This window comes from Dermacentor andersoni, chromosome 1 (genome assembly GCF_023375885.2).
Source record: "Dermacentor andersoni chromosome 1, qqDerAnde1_hic_scaffold, whole genome shotgun sequence".
NCBI classification, from domain to species: domain Eukaryota; kingdom Metazoa; phylum Arthropoda; class Arachnida; order Ixodida; family Ixodidae; genus Dermacentor; species Dermacentor andersoni.
This window is the reverse complement of record NC_092814.1, coordinates 134,522,217-134,541,617: the sequence shown is the minus strand read 5'-3', so window position 1 is coordinate 134,541,617 and position 19,401 is coordinate 134,522,217. Positions and strand designations below refer to the sequence as shown.

Below are 19,401 nucleotides of genomic sequence, written 5' to 3'. Positions count from 1 at the left end.
TGTTAATCATATACAGCGTTGAAAAAAATTGTAAGCAATTGTTCGAAAGCATCACGCTACTGCTATTAGCTAAGTTTCCCAAAGTCCCAAGAGAACTCTGCATTTCATATATTTTATACTTTGAAGGAATAGGCAGCATGTTAAGTGCAATGTGTCGCGTAGCTTTAGCTTTATGGCGTATTTAGAAGTGTTACGAATAATGAGTGAACCCTCATCTTTTTTCTTCTTAGTTTTTCTTGCGGGGTATATTAGTTTCGCCTGATATCCTCACTGAAATAAAGGAGGCAGCTTCGTTATGTTTGGTGACTGTAAGTACAAGTTAATGGGTGATGTGGAGGTGGAGTTAATGGGTGATGGAAGCCCGCGAATACACGCAAAATTGCCGTGCGACTGGCCGCTCGAGGCACTTTGCGTGTATTCACGGGCTTCTTTAACGCTCGGAAAAACGCTTTTATGTAGCACGCATTGAGGAACAGAAAGCTGTATCGGGAGTTTTTCATGTCGCTCTACAATTTTCTCACTGACACTTTTCATCTGATTATAATAGTTCATAAGTTGACGAATTCATTACGACTAATTATCTAATTAGGCGAATTGGAAAAATAATTTGAGCATCTCCGAGCGACGGCAAACATTGCTTTGGTTCTGTCCAGCTACGTGGCATTCGCATATTTCTAAGCTATGGTTAAAGTTAGCTAGGACACCCTGTATAACACCTTAACAGTAGGTATAACTGGCTGGAATAAAAGAAAAATTCGCAATGCACATTAAAGTGGAGGCGCCGACGAGTAGGGAGCGTCGAGGCTGGCTGCGTCTGTTTGCACATTTTGTTTGCGGTTCTTCAAAGCAGGCGAATTGTTATAAAAGGCTTTGGAATGGTTTTGAAGACTAGGGTTATCATAAATGCTCATAGCCTATCTCCGGATAATACTTAAACACAGTCGAAGTGACGCTTTCTTGCCTCAGCGAGCGGCAAGCTTGCGGCAGGAGGGTCCACACCGAAAGGTAGGACAAGACAAACGATCCGTTATTCTCAGAGCGACTGGCCACGTTTCAGTCCAACGATAAGAACGACAGTGAAAGAATTTCACAAACACGACCGATAGAGCAACAACAAATGTGTACGCCGTGTATGTCTGGCACGACGTCACGTGCGCGGCGGGCTCGAGCGGCGTAGCGCTGTCTCGGGTGCCGCCAGTCGGGGAGACAGAGGGAAGACGGCAGATGGACATTCAAGGCATACGCTATGTCGCCTTGAAAAAGACAAGTCCACTTGTCGAAACGTTGGCTGCCGCTTTCACCTTGTTCTCGTTTTGCTCATCGCCAGTAGGGGAGGTTGCTTAGGTAGACTATATAGTGCCCAGACTTCCGTCTGCGAAACAAACGGGCCACAAGCGAGCACAAAAAAAAAAAAAATCAGACCGTGAGATAGCCGCTATAGCTGGAACATAAGTTAAGTATGTAAGCTTTATAATGCTGGGATAATTATAAGTCTTCTATTTGCTTACGTCATTTCTGTAGCCTATGTGGCCATGCACACTCTGTGACACGCACAAGACGTTTCACGTGCCCTGGGTCCTAATAAAATTTACCCGTTTTCTTTTTCTTTTGCTGTTTAGCACGAACTAACTTTTAACAAGCGCTATGGCTTGAGAAAATGCAATTACGAATTCATATATTGTAATCATTTAAAAACCCCACGGTCCTTTCATACTGATGATCTGGAACCCCAAGGTGAACATGCGAGAATGTCTTGCACAATGGATTTTATTAAAGTCCGGAGTGATTTCGCGCACCGTATACACGAGGGGTTAACTTCAGACTTGCTTCTTCTGATGTTTGTTTACAGAACGTCATTTAAACACAAAACAAGGCGTGCAGGGAGGTGCTTTGGTGTTTCCTGTAGACGTCACACTACCTGCTTAGCACCAGTGATACAGCTAGAGGACCATGTAAAACGGGTACAGGCACGATAAAAGGCGGCCGATTCCGAAAGAAAATGAAAACAGAAGACATACGTAGTGCCTCGCAACTTGGTAACTAAATTTTGACATTTTGATAACATTGGGTGAATGCCACGAAAGATCGCACACATGTTGCGTTAAATAATCAACTATCATACCACCTCGCCACACGGATAAAGCATTGGAGACAAGCCAGAATAAGCTGCAAACCCCTGCCTCCACAGACAACCTGAATTCGATAAGACGGCACTCGTACGTCTTTTCCGATTTTAGTGCGTCTGGACCTGCTTGAGCTTCTCCATGTATGACTGCTGCAGCGCTCTGCGTAAGTCTTTGCCGGAATCCGTGTGCGGAATGCTCTCCAGGAACTCCACACCCCCGTGCAAGTGCTTGTGGAAAGACAGCTGGTCTGAAAATAGCGGGACGAAAAGCGCTTGGTGAATAGATGCGGCAGATCCAAGATATTAGCAATTGCTATATGCAAGCTCCTCCTGTAAGAGTGTAGCGATGTGTCCTACCACACGAGCTGTCACTGAACGCACTTCATCGGAAACGAGGACATGGTGAGAAAAATCCGAGAGCGTACACTGAAAGATGCGTGAGTCGAGAGAGCGCTGGCAAGACTATGTAACAGATAATCACCAGTCTTATCACTTCGAATAGGTTTTTTTTTTTCCAGTGTTTATTTTAGTTCCTTAACTCAATTGCTGCAGCCAATAATTGGGACCCTCCGCCTCCGTAATACGTTTAGAGAACCCTCTCGTTAAATCTCCCCCACCCCCTCTCCTCCGATACTTCTACAGAACAATGAGAAAACTCACATGCCAGCTACCGAGTTCCTAGAGGGTTCGGGACAAAGCTAAGAGGCAAGCTAGCAGCTTCCATGGAGAGGCTGGGTTAATGCAATTACTAAGAGTATTACATTTGTCTCTAAAGGTACAAAAGGAGGTGTTAGAAAAAACTTTTTCACCTCGTGATACTCAAAAGCATATAATTTCATTTTCTCTTAGTTTTTTTACAGGGAGCCAACGCACTATTCATACCTGCACTCCCCCAGCCCTTCTTTATTACTATTATTAATATTACCATTAGTAAGACTTCCGGCAAATAGTTGGAACTTTTCTGGGTAGAATGTTCCTTAGGCGAATGAACTCAGCGAATGCGCTCATTCGCGCCCATCGATTTGGGCGACCAGCTTCACGTCGTCGCAGCCAACACGCGTTGATAGAAGGCACCCACCGGCAACGAGCGCCTGTAGCCTGGCAGCGGTTTCGCTCTCCTCCGTGCCGTCCCCCGGGAGGCTGTCGAGCACGACGAAGGCGCGCGGAGCCTCGCCGTACTCCGGATGCGGTACGCCGGCCACGACCACGTGTCGCACGCTAGTGTCCGCCGCCAGCAGCTCCTCGATTTCGGCGGGCGCCACCTGCTGGTCCATGCACTTGATGAGCTCCTTCAGCCGGCCACACACGAAGAAACGGCCGTCTGGCGCGTAGAAACCCGTGTCCCCTGCGCCGGCGAGGTACGCCTATCTTCAGAACACAGTATCATCATCATTCCTCAGTCGAGCTCTATGTACACTGCAGGACGAAGGCCTCTCCAAGAAACGATGTCCAATTTCCCCTGTATTGTGGTACACAGTATAGTACACCCAGTATAATACCTCTCAACAGTATCGTCTTCAATGAGTCCATACTACTGCTTTCTCAACCATACCTGTGCGGTGAATTTCCTTCTCCAGGAATGTTATAAGAAGAGACTAGAAGATGGCTGAGGAGGGTTCGTAAATATAGGGAAAACCAGCGGTGGGGCGAATATCAACTTTTTCGAATACGAATCGAATATCAAATCAAATATCGAGTAATCAAACGCAGACGCGTATATTTAAAGCATAAATATCTTTTTCGCATAACTAGGTACCACGCGTGTACTGACTAGTGAGAAAAAGATAGCCAACTAATCACGAACAATTAGGAACACGTTTAAACGCAATAGCACTAATTTTTATTAAAAGAACTGCACGAATACATCCGAACATGTTTATAGCTTAGTTGCAAACAAGCTTTCCAATAATACATGGCTGCTGTGGAGCAGTTTTTCAAGAACGGCCAAATAAATAGGCGTTGAAACAAACATATGTAATTGGTGGAAAGAGAAAAATAAAAGCTGTTAAAGGTCCTGTCTGCCGTATAAACACGTAAAGGGTCCGTTGCAAGGGAAACATCACTGGTCGTAGCGTAAAAGATGAAGCTGCTACATGAATAGACTACAAGAAAGACAAAATTACAAACAACTAGCCAAAATCGAAGGTTGTAACGATGGCTTCTGCCGCGAAATCAAAAACAAAGCTTGCATTACCCATTTTGTTTTTGCATATTGCTCCGAAAACTTTACCACTTGTTTCCCTTATGAACTGGCGGTACTTTGTTTTAGCAGGCGGAGAACAGTAACTGAACTTCAACAGTAGGTTATTGCGAAATATTTCGTTAGCTTCCATATTCGAAAATACCGATTCATTCATTTTCGAATACGAGTACGAATAGTTAGTGTGGAGTATTCGATTCGTATTCGAAACTTCAAGCAATCGCCCGCCCCAAGGAAAAAGGCATTTATTTATTTATTTATTTATTTATTTATTTGTTTGTTTGTTTGTTTGTTTGTTTGTTTGTTTGTTTGCTTGCTTGCTTGCTTGCTTGCTTGCTTGGTTGCTTGCTTGCTTGCTTGTTTGTTTGTTTGTTTGTTTGTTTGTTTGTTTGTTTGTTTGTTTGTTTGTTTGTTTGTTTGTTTGTTTAAAAGCACATCACAGGCTCCGGTCGGAGAATTGAATGATGGGGGATTATACAACAAAATACGTGATGAGCATGAACAAGAATAAAGAAAATTAACGGTAAGCAGAACAAAAGAATGCATCATTATACATACTCAGTTCGTAAAATGTGCATACAAGCGCTCGCGGAAAAGTTCGCGGTTAGTGATGGAAACAATGGCATCTGGAAAATCGTTCCAAAGTGCTGAGATGATGCTGAGGTATGTGATTAGTTGACCTAGGTCAACTAATCACATACCTCAGCATCATCTCAATCAATCACCTCAACATCAAACGCATATTTGGTAAAACTAAAGCTTTCAATTCTTCAGCTTTGCCACAAGCCATCGCACTTTGGAACGGTCTTCCAAATGCCATCGTTTCCATCACTAACCGCGAACTTTTCCGCGAGCGCTTGTATGCAGGTCAACTAATCACAGGGAACTTTGACCATGAGAAAGAAATTCACAGAATAATAAAAATGGGTTGGATCGCATACGGCAGACATCATGGGCTCCTGACTGGGAGCTTACCGTTGTCATTGAAAAGGAAAATATACAATCAGTGCATTTTACCGCTGCTGACATACGGCGTAGAGACTTGGAGGCTGACAAAGGAACTTGAGAACAAGTTAAGGACCGCACAAAGAGCGATGGTACGAAGAATGCTATAGGCATAACTTTAAGAGACGGAAAGCGAGCGGTTTGGATCAGAGAGCAAACGGGTATAGACGATATTTTAATAGACATTAAGAGAAAAAAATGACGCTGGAAAGGTCATGTAATGCGCAGACTAGATAACCTTGGACCATTAGCGTGACAGAATGGGTACCAAGAGAAGGGAAGCGCAGTAGAAAACGGCAGGAGACTAGATGGTGCGACGAAATTAGGAAATTTGCGGGTGCAAGTTGGAATCGGTTGGCGCAGGACAGGGGTAATTGCAGATCGCAAGGAGAGGCCTTCGTCCTGCAGTGGACATGAATAGGATGATGATGATGATGACGATGACGACGACAACGACGACGACTACGATGATGATGATGATGATGATGATGATGCGCCTGGATGGACATAATGGTTTTTCAAGTGGCAGTGGGGATGGCGTTACGCTATGAATATATTTGTGTATTAAGCATAAAAGAGCAACAGAACGACGAATACTGAACGTCTGGAGTGGAATGCCTATATGATCAGCGTTACGAGGCCCGTATGCGCGGCAAACTGCGACCGGAATAGAGGATGCATATATATATTTATACGATCTGTTATTGCAGCTTTTGGTAGAAGGCTAACTCAAATTTTCTACATATCTTCATAATGCGCACAGTTTGCACGTTCAATAAGATCTTCTTAGATGAAACTTTGTGAGTACGAGCGCTCATTCAGACAGCGTGTATAGTACTCCTCGCAAAAATACGGATGTTTACAAAAATACGGAATTCTGTCTGTTTCGTGCAAAACAGTGTGGGCACTGTATTCTTATAGTGAAAGTGTCCGTAAAAATTAAAACGGGGAGAATTTCCGAATATTAACAGACGCTTTTGCCGTATTTTTGAAATGCTACATACTTTCCGTATTGTTACGTGTAATTCCTCCGTATAATGACAGAAATCCTCCGTATAATGCCGGAAATATTTTGCACTGTAGCTTAATTTTTGTTATACTGGAATGGTGGTTATAGTTACATGAAGTGAATTGAGCGGCTTTATTTTGTACGGCTTCCAGCATTGAAACTAAATACTCTTGATGAGGCCACCAGATGGACGAAGCAAATTCAAGCTGTGGGCAGAGGAAGTTTAAATATGCCAATTTGCGTGTATGAGCTGAGCAATCACGCAAATTTCGACGTAAGTAACCCAGCGTTTATGACGCTTTAGCACATATGTTGGTGATATGCAATTTCCATGAAAGGTCGGATGTAAGATGCAAGCCCAAGTACTTATATGGCACCACACGGGGAAGTGAAACGTTGTTTGTAGAATACGTGAAGTTAGAAAGGGACTGTTTACGAGTAAAGGAAATTGTTTCGCACTTATTCGAGTTCAACGTCATAAGCCAGTTATTACACCAGGCATAAACGAGGTTAAGGTCCTTTTGGAGGATCAAATGGTCATCATGAATTTTAGTAGTGCAGTATACGATGCAGCCGTCAGCAAATAGTCGCATGCAGGAGGAAATATTACAAGGTAGGTCATTAATATAAATTTAAAAAAGCATTCGGTGTTACGCTGCCCTGCGTAACACCGAATGTGACATCCGAAAAAGAAGCAAAATTATTCACGACTGTGAACTGCTTGCGAAAAGATAGAAAGTTTCGGAGCCAAGATAGCGTTACTGAGTCTAGTCTAAGAGAAGATAGCTTAGCGATGAGGCGGCAGTGAGCAATGCGATCAAATGCTTTTGAGTAGTCAAGAAAGATGCAACCAGTTTGAAGGTTATTATCCATGTTAAAGTGCAAGACAGTGGTGAATTCCAGTATAGCTGCGTATCACACGAAAAAAGATTTTTCGGAAGCCATGCTGATTATTAAAAAAGAAGTTAATAAACTCGAGGTGGTTATAAATATTGGATGCAATAATATGTTCAAGCATTTTGCAACATATGCAAGTGAGCGAGATAGGGTGGTAGTTCTTCGCCATATTTCTGTTACCGCTTTTAAACACTGGAATTACTTTTCCACCTTTCCAATCAAGTGGAAGATGTTCTGTTGATAAAGATTGTGTAAAAAATGTGATATAATATTTTACTGGAGATAGACAATGTATTCTTCAAGGTTTTAGAACATATGTTATCGGGACCAGCACAGGAAGATACTTTAAGGTTTGTAATGAGGCATGCGATTCCTTGAATTGTGATGTTAATGGGCTCCATGTATCGAAATTCATAATCAGGAATAATGGGCACTTTGGAATGATGTTCAGCAGTAAACACCGATGAAAAGAGCCCATTGAATTCATATGCGCTCTCTTGATCTGACAGTTCTATTTAGTCATTTTGTATCGATATGTGATGGATAGTGCTGTCTGGAGCAATCGTTCGTCAAAACTTTCTAGGATCAGAAGCTAGTAATGAATGTAGGTCGCGGGAGTAGTACTTGTCCTTAGCCGAGGTTACTTCAGCGCAGTACTTTTTTAAGCACTTTTTATGATCAGCCCACAAATTAGAATTGCGCGATTTCTTAGCACACTTGTATAAGTGTATTTTTTCTGTTACGTAGAGTACGAATATATTTATTAAACCAAGGCTTAGATTTATCATTCGTTATTGTGACTAGAGGAACGTACTTGACAATTAAAGCTGAAATGGCGTTTTTAAAGAGTACCCAGTTATCATCAATGTTACGACTTGGGAAGAAGAGCAACAAGGTTTCACTCGCATCCAGGTCAGTATTCATTTAAGCATAGTTAGCCTTGTTATAATCGCGAATCTGTTTAATCGTGCCTCCCGTAAATTTTAAATGCACCTCAATTTGTAACTGAAGCAATTTATGGTCACTAAAACCATCTAGACAAGCAATTGGACGGACTGTTTCAGGAGTGTTAGTTAATGTCAGGTCTAGAACGTTAGTTCCTCGAGTGCGCTCTCTGACAACTTGAAATAAGCTGAAATCTAAGATTAAGTTAATGAATTCAGCCGACTTGTGACAAGAGGATGATAGCTGCGGCCAATCAATGTTCGGAAAGTTAAAGTCACCGAGTATGTAGATATTCTCAGCAGAATATTGTTTTGTTGCATTGTCAATACTGCAACGTAATTATTCTACAAATGATTGGTCATAATCAGGAGGATGATAGCAAGAACCAATTAATAATTTGACAGATAAGGATGAGCATGCAACCCAGATAATTTCAAGTGCTGAGTTAGTGTCTATGATATACGATGAAATATTTCGATTCACAGCAATTAAGACGCCACCTCCTCTTTTTTCGTTGCGGTCATGCCTATATACGTTGTACACAGGGCCATCGTGAAAAATTTCGTTGTTGGCTTTTCGAACGTGTACAAGATAGCGGCCCAAGTCTCTGTCAAAACGATAATATCGAATGACTGTCTTCGATAAAAGAACACACCAGATCGTGCTTTGGGAGTAGGCTTTGAATGTTAGTGAAAGATAAGTATATCGACTGTACTGATGTAATTGATTGAGTTATTTTGCGGAATGTGTCTACAAGTACCGTTCCATAGCTATCTTTGCGATGAAGTGACCTTGTCATTGCGTGATCATACATGTAAGTATTATTGTCGATACGTAGCTTGTCTATTGACAGCTTGAATGCTTTTTTTTTTTTTTGCGTTTTGGCAAATTCAACCAACTTCCTCCTAGCAAGCCGCGTCGATGGCGAAAAGTCTTCTCAAATCGAGAATGCAGACCCCTTAAGTTTGTGCGCATATGCTAGGATAACCTGTTTGTCTTTAAAGAAGCTTATCTTTGCTATTATTGGTCTGCGTTTGTCCTCGGCGAACTTACCCAACCTGTGCACACGTTCAAATTGTATGCTGGTTGTTTGTACGCCAAGTTTATCCGAACAAAACTTAATTATTTTCGATTCTGAAGCTGCCCAGTCTTCCTTATATTCGTCATCAAGTCCAAGAAAGAGAACGTTGCACTGATGCATTTTATTTTCTGTGTCATCGCATCTTGTGACAATGGTTTGCAGTTGCTCGCTGATGTTGGGCAGTGGACTGCCAACTTTGCTTATCTCGGTCATATTGATTGAAGCATGATAAAAAGAACATTACTTTCTTCATCATCATCAGCAGCAGCAGCCCGCTTTTTATCCACCGCAGAACGAAGGCTCCTGCAAACGACCTCCAGTCACTCCTTTCGTGTGGCAACCGACTCCGTTCTAGCCTGAAAATTTCCTAATCTGGTCACACCACTTAATTCTTTGCCGCCCTCGATTGCGTTTATCTTCCCTTGGCACCCATTCTGTAACTCCAATAGACCACTGGTTATCTGCTATACGCATTACATGAGGTTCCCAACTGCAGTTCCTCCTCTTAATGCCAACTAGAATATCAGCTACAGCTGTTTGCTCTCTAATTCATTGCGCCACCTTCTGCCTCTTCACGTATATACATTTTTCATCCCATCGCTCGTTATGCGGCCCATACCTTGTTCCCAAGCTTTGTTACCCTACAAGTTCCTGCCTCAGCTTGGTAATGGCAGCGCACAATGATTGTACAGTTTTGTTAATGATTGTACAGTTTTGGTAATCAGGCATGACATTGGAGTGCCTGCCATCCTACCCCATTCTTATTCAACTGAAAATTTCCTTCTCGTAATCCTAGTCCCCTGTAACTTTTTGGTCGAGATAAAGTAAATCCTCCATAACTTCTACAGGCTCACTGTTAATCAAGGAATTCTTGTTCTCTTGTCAGACTATTGCACATTACCTTGACATTCTACGTGTTAGCCCTGAAGCATACCGTTAGGCTTTTCCAGTTAAGATCTTCAATATATTGCTGTAAAACGACTCCATTGTTACTGCACATAACAATGTCATCTGCAAATCGCAGATTGTTGAACGGCTCCCTGTTGATCGTCACACATAATCGTTCCCCAGTTTGACAGCTTGAATGTTTCTTCCAAGCATGCAGTTAATAGCATTAGAGAGGTTGTGCCTCCTTACCGGACTCCTTCTAATCAGTATTTTCCGCCTTTCTTGTAAGTAATCATGGTATCTGTTAAAACTCTGTCCAGCTCTTTGTGAAATAATTACTTTATTAGGGCAATAAAATACCACCTGATCCCATGGATCCTTTGAACGAACCAGGTACGATATAAGGATTGAAAGCATACGCAGCAGAAAACTGAAAGACGGAACTTCGTGGCATCAGCCAGGACCGCATTTCAAAAGGAATGTTCACAAAATTCGTCAACACATCCATTGATTCGAGGTGGAGTGTCGAATAGACAAACATTCTGGAATACGGTGGATCATCCGCAAGTTCACTGTACCATCGGCTCCGCCCAAACCACTCCATTCTATCTGCATATGCCTCACTCGTTCTCGAGCGCCGAGCCATGCACACTGCGCTGCTACGTTCTGTAGACCTCTTTGAAGCTGCTTGCTCCGGCCACGTCGATGGTCGTGGAGGAAGCGGCTATAACTGCAGCTTGAGATAAACTAAAGGATTGCCTGTCCAACGCGAAGTGCTCCTTACGCACTCGAAGCTTGCACTGCAATAACCACGATGCCGTCTAGCATCCAGCAAGTACCTATGAAAATTGCTAGCGTTTGGGAATGAACTCAACAGCAAAGGTTCCACGTTCAAGTTTCCGTGGATTGCCTCTCTCATTTGTATGTATTGCGAGAAATGGTGAAGCTGGTATTCTTGCATACGCAGCTTGCTAACAAGCTCCAAAAAATCAGCCCCAAAGAGTAATTAAGCTACGAAGGCGGACATCCATTCCCATTTTAAAGCAGCTAAAGCGCAAATAAACAAGGACAGTGAAAAAAATGAGGTTATACAGAGCGCTACTTCCAACTAAATTTATTGCGCACGAAAACCCGTATATAGACACTCACCATTCATAGCCACAGCGCATGCGGCAGAAAACATTCCATATCTTGATAGTGGACTAACGCCATTGCCCATCAAGGCACAGCTCGAGTCGCACACTCAGATAAAAAACACGCCCACATATAAAACAACGCCGTGACAACAATATAATACAAAAAACTGCAACAAAAATAGAGTATAGCTCAAAAAAGGGAGACCGTCAAAAGGATAAAATAACGATGCAAAAATTCTTTAAAAGGAAAACGGCGGCATTAAACACTATAAACGCTTCCTCGGGGAATAAAAAGATAAAGCAGGCGGTAAAAGTGGTGTAAAAACCGAATCACGAAAAAGGCAGCGCATGTGTAAGAACTCTAGGATTAGGAAAGAAAGAGACAGGAGAAAACAAAGAGAAAGATTTGAGAAAATGGTGCACTGTATTACTTAGTGTTGCAGATAATCGCGCTCTCTCCTCGAGAGCGACACAGAACTGACACAACTCGAAAATTTCTCGCGCAGTCTGATCCCTATAGCTCCTGATTGTCTAGAAAAGGCGAACATTTACACATGGCACAGTGCAAAGCCATACTGCTGCCCTACTTTAAGTTCCCACTTTCGGTTGCTGTGAATTTCGCTAGATGAGGCCTGTGCGCCTGCGTGACTGAGCAGTTTCTCCGAGAGGAAGCCTTACTATATATTGGATAAAACGAAGGTCTGTATATATGTGCCAGTGTGGCAATTTAACACAGGGCGTGCCTTTTCATTAGTTAAGTCCTCATACATCGAGGCCGGAGACATCAAAAACTTTCTTCAGTCATACTCAAACATGCTACAAAAATCGCCGTCCATCCACCCTGTAAAAGTTGATCTACAGCGAAGCTGTGGGTGACGTCACACAAGCACCGCCACCGCTAGCGACATGTGTTACGCGCGCACGCACGTGTGCGGAAGGGCAGCATACATCCTCATCCTTCTGGGCCGTCCGCCAAGTGCAAGTGTATTATTGAACTAAATGAATGTTTAACAGTAAGTGGCGTCAGAAAATGCCTAAAGTACGACTTCCACGCAAGCTACAGGCATGATAGCTTCCGACTGTTATTCGAATATACGAGAAAACATAAATCTGTTACGCGTAAACTGAAAGACAAAGCCATTTTCCAGCTGCCGTTTGAGGTCTGTCTGCGCAGCCGCGGTCGCTAGGTGGCGGTACCATTAGCACAGCATACATTCTCATTCTTGCCTAGTGCAAGTGCGCTATTGAACTAATTGAATTTCTGAAAGCAAAATGCGTCAGAAATTCGTAAAGTACGATTCACACACAATATGCAGACTTAACATCGGACTGTAATTTGAATAAATGAGAAAGCATAATTATATTACGCGGAAACTCAAAGACAAGGACTTCCAGCTGCCGCTTATTTTATATTTTTTACCTTTTATTTATTTTTACTTTTTGGTGAGCACAGACAGAAAAATCTCGACCAACTAGAGGCTAAAGGCACGTTTAAGGGCCGTTTATAGTCCGACGTAACGCGCGCGCGCGCTCGCGCTCGCGCACGCTACGTTACGTTGGCGAAAACAACTCCGACGTAACCGGCGGCTGCCAGCGCGCCCCGACGAGCTCGGCGCAAATTTGGCTTCTGCTCCATTCGCGCGCCGGCGCCGCCAACCGCCTCGACCCACAATGTATTGCGCGCGAAGAAAAAGGTGCCAACACAACTCAGCCGACAGCTTTTGCGGACGGCGCGCGACTTGGCGAACGCTCTGCGCATGCTCCGAAGATAGCAGCCGACGGCGCGCGCGTTGAAGTATAGAGGGTATGGCATCTCGGCTGGCGCAGCGCAACCGACGTAGCGTGACTGACCGCGAACGACGCTCGCCCGCGCGCCGATAACGTCGGACTATAAACGTGCCTTTAGAGTTGTCGGACGATCTACGAGCTGTAGGCCGATCTCACCGCTGCCATTCAGATGTAAGATTTGGCAGTCGTAGCGGTCGTAGTCGTAGGAAGGAGCTTGACTCTTCGTCGGGACTTAGGAGAGCAGGATTTATTTACATGTTATTTACAATTGAACATGAGATACATCGACAGTCTAGCGTGAATCCCAAATGGAGCCCGCAAGACGAGCATACAGCAAACAGCTTACGAGCACACAGCTCACGAGTACATTTCGAGCCGACAATCGCTGCTTATAAGCACTCTGCTCGACGTCATAGTTCGATGTCATTGAAGATGACCCGCCCTTTTGGAGGAGGAGGGCTCGCATACACGTGCCGCTCACACACACAGGTGTAAAGGCTCGTTTATAGTCCGACGTTATCGGCGCGTGGGCGAGCGTCGTTCGCGGTCAGTCACGCTACGTCAGTTGCGCTGCGCCAGCCGAGATTCCATCCCCTCTATACACGGAGGAAGGAAACTAAGGAGAGGCCCTGACGTCACTCTTTGTGAAGCAAAAGTGAAGCCGGAATTTGGCGTTGCTCATGGCGATGCTCCGCCTTTTGGGCCACCCTCCTCTCTTGTTTACATCTTTCGCGAAACCACGTCGCGCTGCGCGTGGTGTCGCGCGCGGAGCGCGCGCGCTCGCTCAACATCTGGCAGAGCACGGTGCAGGTAACACAGCGCAACAAGTCACGGTGACTAACGCAAACCCGCCCACTCAGCGCCTTTGCCGCGGCCCGAAACCTACCAGAGCAACACGTGTGAGCGCTCAAAACTATAACAACGCCGCTATTGTGGCCCAAAAGGCGTGGCCATACAACAAAAAAAATAAAAAAAGCAGCAAAAAAATGAGAACCTACTGCGTCATTTCCGCCACACTTTTCTCCTAGCGCGCAGAGGGGGTAGGGCCTCTCCTTCGTTTCCTTCCTCCGTGCCCTCTATACTTCAACACGTGCGCCGTCGGCTGCTATCTCCAGAGCATGCGCAGAACGTTCGCCAAGTCGCGCGCCGTCCGCAAAAGCCGTCTGCGGAGTTGTGTTGGCGCCTTTTTCTTCGCGCGCAATGCATTGTGGTGCGAAAGTTCCGCCGACTCCGACGCGCGAATGGCTCAGGAGCCATATCGGCGCCGGGCCCGTCGGGGCGCGTCGGAAGCCGCTGGTTACGTTGGCTACACCGGTGCGCCCGACTATAGGAGGGGTCGTTTTCGCCGACGTGACGTAGCGTGCGCGCGCGCGGGCGTTACGTCGGACTATAAACGGCCCTTAACGCTCTAGCTGTAAAAGACACCATTATGAAATCTTAGAACTTTTGAGAACTTCCGCGTGCCTGCGTGCAGCCCGTGGTGAGTCCAAAATGGTTCATGGTGGCCTGCAAGGAAGCTTCAATAATCCGTCTTGTATTCCTAAGGGCCGTTTATAGTCCGACGTAACGCCCGCGCGCGCGCACGCTACGTTACGTCGGCGAAAATGACCCCTCTATAGTCGGGCGCACCGGTGCAGCCAACGTAACCGGCGGCTTCCGACACGCCCCGACGGGCCCGGCGCCGATATGGCTCCTGAGCTATTTGCGCGTCGGAGCCGGTGGAACTCTCGCACCACAATGCATTGCGCGCGAAGAAAAAGGCGCCAACACGACTCCGCAGACGGCTTTTGCGGACGGCGCGCGACTTGGCGAACGTTCTGCGCATGCTCCGAAAATAATAGCCCTATACTTCAACGCGCGCGCCGTCGGCTGCTATCTTCGGAGCGTGCGCAGAACGTTCGCCAAGTCACGCGCTGTCCGCAAAAGCCGTCTGCCATGCCGTCTGCGGAGTTGCTGTCTGCGGGTCGTTTTCGCCGACGTGACGTAGCGTGCGCGCGCGCGGGCGTTACGTCGGACTATAAACGGCCCTTAAGGGACACTGGTTTGTTGTAAGTATGACCACATGTCGCTGTTACAATGAAAGTGAAGCAAAGGCGAATCAGTTTCCGGCCTCGGTCGCAAGGCTAAACCCGCTGGCAACTAAAACAACCCCCCCTCCACCACGCTACCACCGTCTTCAAGTTGATATCAACAGACCTTACCGGTATAACTACTGCGAATACAAATCTAGTGCGGGCCGTCTGTATAAGCGTATGCTGCGGGCTACTGTACGTGTCGTACAATAAATTACTAAGTTGCTTGCGTCAGAGCTAACGAGGGTGCTTTATTTTTTTTTTTTTTTGTAATCCCCAAAATAGTTATCTATACCTTAAATTCGTGAAAGCACCGTGAATGTAGTAGTCATTTCGTAGCAGGCACAAAATGTGACCTCCAAAAGACATGCATCCACAAATGTACGCGATCACGTCGACCATATCTAGACGATGTGAAGAAAGCCGATTCATGAGTCGATTGTGTTCTCTCAAGGCAATCACTGCCAATGAACATAGCTCAAGAATAAGGGTCAAGCTACACTCACGGGGGTGAAGGCTACACTCACGACTTATTTGAGAAAAGAACAAGGCTACAAAAAAATTAAATTATGGGGTTTTACGTGCCAAAACCACTTTCTGATTATGAGGCACGCCGTAGTGGAGGACTCCGGAAATTTGGACCACCTGGGGTTCTTTAACGTGCACCTTAATCTAAGTACACGGGTGTTTTCGCATTTCGCCCCCATCGAAATGCGGCCGCCGTGGCCGGGATTCGATCCCGCGACCTCGTGCTCAGCAGCCTAACACCATAGCCACTGAGCAACCACGGCGGGTAAAGAACAAGGCTACACATTTGTAACTATACAGAGTAGGTATACGCCCACCTAACGGCAGTCTCTTATTAATTAAACCGCGTGGCTATCATAACTATCGTCAGAAAAGTCATTTCAACTTTGAATAGCAGTACGTACGGGTCACTGATACAAGCGGCACCTCGCTTCTTTGTGTGATGTGCTTCAAGCGATTCGCGTCGTGGTCACCTGCTGTAGTAAACCAGCCATATAAAGGAAAGAGTAGACGTGAAGCGAATGGAGTGAGGTCGCCCGCGTTGCATTCGCAGTTGACCTACTGAAAGAGAAAAAAGCCGCGACGCTCTCGACTTCATCTTGTGTTTAACTCACGCTCCCCGTTACGAGTGTCCTGAAAGTGGCTATCGCGGCTTGTCTAGCTTCACTAATGACTCCAGTTCCATCGCCGATAAAGAATGAGTGGCCTCTCCTAGAAATAGTACTCAAAACAACAGAAGAAGAAGAAAAAAGGCACAGAGCGGGGTTCAAGACGGGAACCCGTCTCTGTTAGCAGTAACATGATTTCAAGAAAGCGAGATAAATTCGCAGAAAGAAACAGGTGGTCGGCCATGGGTTGTATTTCCGCTGGATTAAAAACCTAGCGAAAAGTGCACTGACACGGAACACAGGGCACAAGAACTATCAAGCACTAACTGCAAATCCTACCCCGGAATTTGCTACAATAGCAGTCGTTCTAGTTCTGGTCAACATGCACAACACATGCACCATTGCTAGAAAAAGTAGCCCTTGAGATCAGTTTTCACGCGTACTTCAACTCGATGCCGCCATAGCCTCAGACAAGTTGTTTCTAGACTGATTATTTTTATTGCGAAAGCGATACTGCTCGCACTTTCGGTCCATCGGTGGTCGTGGCGCCTCCTTACACAGCTGCGCGTCACGTGACAGTGTGACGTCACGCCAGACCAAGAGACGGGGCCCCAGCTCGCGACATCGATGGTGAAGGCGAAGCCTTGCGCGCCGCTGCTGCGACGCTACCGAGAGAGGGCGCTCGCTGGTCTGACGTCACGCTAGGAGGATAAATGGGGCTACAGCTCGGCTCCTCGCAGTGGTCGGCGCGCTGCCTTGCGCTATGTCGGATGATGTATAGCCATAAGTTTAACAAAGGGCAACCATGTCCACACCATCAGCCGAACCAAGGCACAGCCAAGGGTACTGCTTTCGCAATCTTCCAGGCTTAACCAAGCTAAGCCTTCAGCCAATTTTTTTTCTTTCCCTCGATATTCATCCACGCAGACGTACGTAGGGGCACACACTCACAGATATTTAAAAAAAAGTGTCTCATACCTGTGCGAATGAAGCCGTCTTCATAGACGCGAGCCGTTTCCTCCGGCCGCCCAAGATAACCCTTAAAAGAACCAGGACTCTTCACAAAGATTTCCCCTTTCTCAAGAGGTCCAAGATTCTTTTTAGAATGCGTGTCTACTACCTGTGCAGAGGAGTAAACGAAAACAAGTAAAAGTTAATAATATGGCGCACTTGCACAACGGACCATCATGATGGCTAGCGTTATTACGAAGACATACTTTACGTAGATATAAGATATTTAAATAAGTTCACGATTTTTTTTGTGCAATAGAATCAGGGCTAATGAGGAACTGAGCTTCGTTTGTAATCTCTCTAAATTTTCAATAATCATCTATCTGCAAATAATTGCTCCATCTAAATAATTCATCTAAAACAACAGGGGTGACGGTCTCTGCGCCAACGTGTCTCGTTAATTTATTATAACATAACTTTTACTTTGACATTTGCACTTTATTTGTGATGCGGATGTCACGTGGCTCTGCAAATTTGCAATGACAGCAGATAGCTGCATCGTATACTATCACTGTATCACACCAGAAAAAAAAAACACTGTGAAGAAGCACTACTGTTCCGCGAGTTCGTTTTCTCATCCCTCCTTAACGACCTCCATCCTACCTCACTTGCCGCCCGCAAACACTCTATACGTCACACAGTTATCGGGTAAGAATTGCGTTATAACGCCGTGCTTCGTGAATATTACGATTCGGCATCTGTGGAAGTTCGAGCCAAGCTGTGTTTCTGTAATGCAAAATGGAGCATCTCGCAGCCATTTTTCTTCATAAATTATTGGTGGAAACAGCCATTTCACGCATAAAAGCGGCTCTTAGAGAGGTCCTATGCTCACGTGAACGTGCGCATGCCTATATTTAACGAAAATAACATCATTGGGCACGTGACTTGAACTGCCACACCGGCGTGTAAATGTTCTTAGGATATGGGCTTCCGTGAGGCCGAATCTAACAAAATGTTGCGCTTTCAGTCACTGTATTTACCTGACCGCAGTGCGCTCAGTGGCTATAGTGTTCCGCAGCTGAGCACGAGGTAGCAGGTTCGTTTGCCGGCCGCGGCGGCGTCACTCAGATGGGGACGGAATGCAAAAACGCTCGCGTAGTACCTAGCTTTGGGTGCACGTTAAAGATCACAGGTGGCCAAAATGAATCCGGAGTCCTCCACTATAGGGCGTGCCTTATAATCCACCGTGAAGTTTTGCGACAGCAAAACCCATAATTTAGTCACTGCGGCTTCCACAGGTGTCCTGTGCTCCTTTTCGGACCCGCTGGAAACGGTAAATTATTATTAGAACGTGTATAATGAACTGAATTCATTATTCAATTTATTAATTTTTGCGCATGAAGTATTATGGGTCACTTAAGGCCGGTCGTCTTAAGCGAGCTCATTTTGCTTGATTTTTTCATGAAGCACGTGGTCTTTCGCAATCTGAGGCGAGGATGTACGAGCGAAGTTGCCGCGATGCAATTCGTCGCGCCGTTATCTCTTCTTTTCGCCAGACAGCAGCGACAGCGCAGCTGTTATCAGCTGCGTTGCGGTTTCGAACTCGTGCGATGCGCTACGAGTTTTGTAATTCTGAGGCATGTCTTCACGCTGAAAGCCCCGCCTCAGAATGAGAAGTTAGCTGTTTTGGGTACCACAGCTGCGGAGGAATATCTTGCAGTACAAGCGCTAGAGAAGAATCAAAATTAACTTGCCATAAGATATGATTATCTACAACTATCCAACATAACGCACACACCAAGCACAGAAATTAAAAAATTAATATAGTCTTTTTAAATTGCACGCATTATAACAAATTTTTTTGCGCACGGCATGTCCGTGCAGTTCATACACAAGAATGGGTGCAGGCCTATCATGACAACGGACATATATTTAGCGGAGGTGGTAGGCAAAGGTGGTCCTCCGAACGGAGAGTTTTGTGAAGTCCCTGAAACTCAATAAACGGGGAATTGGGATGTTGCAAACCAGCAAGGGCTTGACAGCCCTGATCTTTTACGTCACGTTAGTGGGCTGAAACCTCGTAAACCATCAAAGAGATACCGGCAAGTCAATGAGCATCGTTTCTCGACTTCACATCACCGCCTCTACGCGATTTGGATTGAAAACAT

General features: G+C 45.4%; 1 protein-coding gene across 1 annotated transcript; it reads right to left on the bottom strand.

The window, feature by feature from the left end:
- Positions 1-1,758: 1,758 nt before the first annotated feature.
- LOC140215253 (uncharacterized) lies at positions 1,759-17,799 on the bottom strand. The gene is made up of 3 exons (XM_072285908.1): positions 17,261-17,799; positions 3,204-3,470; positions 1,759-2,373 (listed from the first exon to the last, which is right to left on the bottom strand). The coding sequence occupies exons 2-3, from the start codon at positions 3,397-3,399 to the stop codon at positions 2,234-2,236; spliced, it is 336 nt and encodes a 111-aa protein (XP_072142009.1). The 5' UTR covers positions 3,400-3,470; positions 17,261-17,799; the 3' UTR covers positions 1,759-2,233.
- Between the last annotated feature and the right edge of the window lie 1,602 nt (positions 17,800-19,401).